At 43.2% G+C, this 5,236-nt stretch overlaps 1 protein-coding gene and 1 non-coding gene across 2 annotated transcripts; both read right to left on the bottom strand.

The window, feature by feature from the left end:
- Window positions 1-1,514: 1,514 nt before the first annotated feature.
- rpl18a (ribosomal protein L18a) lies at window positions 1,515-4,926 on the bottom strand. Its single transcript, XM_085437074.1, has 5 exons — window positions 4,842-4,926; window positions 3,236-3,415; window positions 3,022-3,151; window positions 1,898-2,007; window positions 1,515-1,664 (listed from the first exon to the last, which is right to left on the bottom strand). Exons 1-5 carry the CDS (start codon window positions 4,857-4,859, stop codon window positions 1,572-1,574), a joined length of 531 nt encoding a protein of 176 aa, XP_085293200.1. The 5' UTR covers window positions 4,860-4,926; the 3' UTR covers window positions 1,515-1,571.
- LOC146689267 (small nucleolar RNA SNORA68) lies at window positions 3,489-3,620 on the bottom strand. Its single transcript, XR_014916213.1, has one exon. It is a non-coding gene; the product is annotated as a small nucleolar RNA SNORA68 (small nucleolar RNA).
- Window positions 4,927-5,236: the final 310 nt, after the last annotated feature.

Here is a 5,236-nt window from a genome sequence, read left to right as displayed (position 1 = left end):
CATTCACACTGAGCCACTCTACCAAACACACATTCTCACCCTTCACATTTCTGCAGGTCCCTCAGATTCTCACCAAAGACTGTGAAGAATTTCAATTGAGTAAGTTTCATAGAAATACAGAACCTTTGAAAACAGCATGACGACACAAAGTGTTTAGGAAGTCTCTCCTTTTCATTCCTGTCAGGTTTCAGGGCCTCTCAGCTACGATCCACACTTGATGATCTCGAGTGTGGCCTGATGTCATCAAACTGGAAATTAGATCCAGCACAAAGATCTGGACAGGCGGAGCTCTGAATGTTTAGAGGTTGAGGTCGGCTGAGAAGGTGGCCTTCATCAGCACAAAGGTTAAGCTAATCAATAATCAGTTGAGGTGGCAGCTTTGAAATCGCTGCTCAGCTACACTTCATGTCCTGGACAACACTGCCACCGTGTGGACAGACAGCATAAGAGCAGCAAGTTCACAATTACTCCTAGGGTCAAAGGTCAGAGATCAGGGATTTGTTGGGATTTGATTTGCCCGTCAGCCTCAGCAGTTTCATCACTCTTTAAGGTTCGACCAATAGAAACTGTCAGCTGATTGGTGTTTGATCACATTCATCAAAAACTAAAATGTGACCATCACAAACATCACAGTGATGTCATGTCTGGTGGATTTAGAGAGAAGGTGGATAAAAGTGCTTCAGTTCATCATCTGAGAAAATATCAAACAAGAAGAAGTCCCATTTTCTACATTTGTAAGACACCTTTAAAAGTTTAAAATCAGAATTGGATTCACGGTCCTCTGACACCCAGGCAGACCATCCTTTATTTATGAAAGTTTTAGCTCCAGAATATTAATTTATGTTAAGTTTGAAGCCATGTAAAAATAAAAATAAAAAATAAAATAAAAAACATGAGAGGGTGGGTCAAAGTTCAGCTCTTTAAATCAGGGGCGTCATAAGGCCCGGGCTCCAGAACCAGCCCGCCAGACAGCTTTGGAGAATATTTAGCAAAGGCATTCCCCCATTCATACCACACTGAATCAATTTATAAAAATAAAAACTTAATTACCCTATAAATATGGGACAGTATGGTCTGTGTACTAACAGGACTTTATTGGTAATTTTGCTGTTCAAACTGTGCTTCATTTTTTATTCTTTAACCCTGTAATCCAATCCAACCCATCAAAGAAATATTATAATTCATATGTTTAATAACCTTCATAACAATTGTTTTGCTATATCATGTTGTTTAAGATATATTTTGTTAGATTTTTTTTGCATCACAGTTGATACAGTGGGTGTTTTGGGCAACTTTTTGTTAACAAGAATGTGAAATTTAGACCCCCAAAAAGGTTTTGTCCATAACATTTTGAAATTATGTCAAGTATTGATCATGTTGATGAGCTCTCAGACACTCATGTAGCAAATATGATACAAATGGCATAATACGGTTAAATGTGATGTGAGGACTGAGCGCCGGCAGCTCAGCGTTTGATGTTTGTGTGACAGTAAGATGGAGACAGAGACGAGGCGTCGGCTGTTCGGTCGATTCGTTTATTATTTCCCGCACAAAAACAAATACAGCTGTTTTTAGTAGAAGGTGTTTGGTCTCTTGGTGGTGAAGCGGGGTTTGTGCTGGCGGCGCAGGACCCGGTGGGGCAGGGGGAACCTGATCTTGGAGTCCTGCAGGGAAACACAAAAGTCACACGATCAGACGTTAAAGCGCCAAACAAAGGCGCTAACGGTTGTCTGTCGCCAGCTTCATGACCGCCAGGTTTAAAGATGGAGACTCGAAACCTGGAAGAGGAATCTGGCCATTGGTGTGGCGGGTTTTCAAGCTGGAGCTGACAATGGTGGCAGCAGCCCAGAGAGAGTCCCGCCTCCTGATGAGGGAGGGCAGCGAGAGGAAGACTTACGTGGAACTGCTTGATGGCGGGTCTGCGACACTTGTTGGCGGCGATCACCTGCACCTTCATGATCTGGATTGAGTGGGCACGAGCACGATGGCGAGCTCCCATGTCACGATCTGAAAGAGAGGTTAGGAGGCAGAGCTTAACAAACAGGAAGCAGCCGCTCTGTGCAGACATCTGTTGATAAAATCTTCCACGCCCTGCAAAATTAAGGGTTTTTAGGGTTTAGATAAAAATTAAACCCTAAAAACGCTCAGACGTCACCTGCTGCTCTTCGTTTCTACTAAGGTTCAATTTTTAGATTCAGATGTGAGCGAAATGCTCGCCTTCCTGCTCGTTAGAGATCATTGATCAGACGCTGGAGGAAACGGCATCAGTGATGGAACAATAATAGTTCAGTAATTTTAGATGTTTAAATTAATCCTGTTAAATAATCCAGATGATGACATTAATTCATCATTAAGCCTAAAACCTCCTTAGAGGCAGGAGTTACGTCCACACTCAGGTGTTTGACCACCAGCTGTCAGCTCAGACCAAACACACCACAGCGCTGACACACAGCTGGGTTTAGCAGCTCAAACAAAAACCAGTGAACAGGCGCTTCAGAGCGCTCGTGCGAGCTCAGCTGGACGTTGGAGCCAGGAGGTCCTTAAAACCGTGGAGAAACTGCAGGAGCACGCTCAGATGCCATGAAACTACAAAACGGAAATGATTCTGCAGATTTACTGTCCGAGGTTTCCATCGGCACGTCCTTAGCAGAGAAATCCTCACAATGAAGAACAAGTCAGAAAAATTTAATCTGGCTGCACGCTGACCGTCGTTAATTTTACTGGCGAAAACATTTCCAAGTTTTCATCAGCAAACTTTTTTCCTGACAAAAACACAACGATCAATATATCTGCCAGGAAAGCACAAAGCCAGCTCCCCATTTCTCATGAAAACACGACAAAAGGTCAAAATCTGAAATCATCTTTAATATTTTGCTGCTGTGAAAAACAGAATCCCCACTTTTGGGATTAACCGTAAACCAAGCAGATCCAAACCTCATTCTCACTGTGATCCGGGTAAATTCATCTGATTTCTAAAAACAGTTTCTAACGGCGCCTCGTTGGCCCGCTGTTAGTACTCACAGCACTGAGTGACGGCTCCAGATGTGGTGAGGTCCCTGTACTCTCTGTACATGTTGTGGGTGCCGCTGCGGGAGTCGTAGCGCAGCCAGATGCCGAAGTTCTTCACCTTCAGAGGCGTCTTCTCGTTGACCTGACCGGAAAACACGACGAGCCATTAGACGATGTCAGAGTCGCTAACAAGGAAAAAAGAAATGAGGGTTAAACAGAGACTCACCAGGCCGCAGTAGACGATCTCTCCGGATGCCTTCTTCATCTTCCTCAGCTGAGAGACAAAGTACCAGAAGCGAGACTTGGCTACGATGTGGTTCGGGGCGAAGATCCTCATCCGGTAGAGAGGGGGGGCGGGGTTCTTAGCCGAGGGCAGCAGACGCCCAATGACCTTATACTCCCTAAGCTGTGGAAAGAAAATGAAGATGCGTCACATGTAGGTAAAATGATCAAAGCAACAACAGCGAGACAACAATAGGACATGTTGATCCCTGAATTCACTTTCGGAGGCACGACAGCAGCAGAGAAAGGCGACAAGGACCAAGTTCCTGTTCGCACGCCAGACAAAATCACGCCACGAAAACGGCGTGACCTTTGGGTTTGGGTGCGTACGGAGACATCACAAATGACACACAAGCTACAAATAACATTGCTCACTTAAACATCACCAAAAACAAACTAATAATAAAATAACAGTTTCATTTTCTTACCACAAACATTCAAACATGATTAAATTATCATTAAACTGACGGATCTGAGGTGTGTGTAGTGGCATTTTGGCTAAAAAACAAAACTTTAAAATGACTTCAGTTTTTATTGATATCTTAAAGCTTTTTTGAACAATTATATTTTAAACTACAAATAACACAATCCTCTAAAAATTTGTGTTTTTCTATTAAAAACAAGAATCCATAACTGTTTCCTTTTATCTTATACTTCCTCGGGGTTAGGTTGGGGTTTTTTTGCTGTCATCATTAGCCGAAATCTTTCTTAGCATTTCCTATTTCTATCACCACCACAGGTGTGCACACACCTGCCACTGAATTATTGAGTATCTGGAGAAAACCTTAAATTGGGCTTTTTTAAAAAAGAGGTTCTGCAGCCGCTCCATTCAGTGCTTTCTATACGGATTAAAGGCAGTTCATTGAGTCCGTGTTTCAGTTTGTGCTGCCAAGCCTTTGTGTCTGTTTCTGAACACTTTATATCAACTCCAGTTCTGGCCTACAGTGGAGAATAACTGCTGTGAGCTGGAGGAGTTTTTACGGTATTCATTCACTGACCGCACTCGCTTTGAAAAAGCAGCGATTCTACAAAAAAAACTGTTTAAGACTTTAAAAAAAAAAAAGCTCCATAAAGTCCAGATATTTATAAAACAATGATTAAAAACTACAGTTCCTACTAAAAAACCGGCTCACTATGCCTGGTTAAAAAGCACGCCGATAGCTCGGGTCAGAGATGAACTCACATTAGCTGCTAACGTTAGCTTCTACTAGCGCAAATCAAGCTGCGCTGAAATTAAATCAGATTAAATATGATCAGTGCTACTGCTGGACCGCTTTCCACACCTTAAGCCGAGCTCATTTTCTCAGTGAAGGCGTGAGAGCTCGCACTCTCTCCGGCTGCAGCCCTCAGTTTGAGCCCAGTCCACATGGTGCTGACGCCATGTTGTAGACGCGAACGCACCGGGGTGAAAAGACTCAAATTGCCGCTTTAAGTCGCACTTTATGGAAATAGCTCTGCACGAGCCCCTCAAACTAGACGTTATTTTATTAAATGTGCTGTTGGAAGCCGCGTGTGAAGAGTGAAAAAGTGTAAATTTACGGTTTACGTACTGTGCCGGACGCCTTCATGGTGCCTCTCGCTCACTGCCACAGTAAAAGAGGAAGCAGCAGGGCGGAGCATGCGCACGTCAAATGGAGGGCGGAAGTTCCATAGAGGTGCCGTCCGAGTTGAGTTCCCCCCAGAAACCGAAGAAGATAAGTTATTGACCCATAATCTGTCAAACATCTGTCAAACAATTTGTGTCAGCGATGGTATGACTTCATTCTGAGGCTAAAATCTGTTTTTAATGAAGGAGGGTTAAATGGCAGGAAGCTCTGGACTGATTATAATACAAGTGATTTCTTTATTTGAAATATATCCTCTTTATAATCCTGCAGCGTTTTACCAGAATAATCATGAACACTGGACATCAAACACACAGATGTATGTTTACATATATCTGTCT

The sequence above is a fragment of the Copadichromis virginalis genome, linkage group LG17, assembly GCF_057382275.1.
Source record: "Copadichromis virginalis isolate Kocher_CV1m ecotype Utaka linkage group LG17, C_Virginalis_male_GT1.1, whole genome shotgun sequence".
Taxonomy (NCBI): Eukaryota; Metazoa; Chordata; class Actinopteri; order Cichliformes; family Cichlidae; genus Copadichromis; species Copadichromis virginalis.
Note: the sequence above shows the minus strand (reverse complement) of the source record. Positions and strands in the feature narration are given on the sequence as shown.

Excerpts from the sequence above, each read along its gene's own strand:
- rpl18a (XM_085437074.1), bottom strand. Across the intron at positions 3,152-3,235 it reads AGATCGTCTACTGCGGCCTG|GTCAACGAGAAGACGCCTCT; the intron begins GTGAGTCTCTGT and ends TTTTCCGGTCAG. Across the intron at positions 1,665-1,897 it reads CCGCCATCAAGCAGTTCCAC|GACTCCAAGATCAGGTTCCC; the intron begins GTAAGTCTTCCT and ends GTTTCCCTGCAG.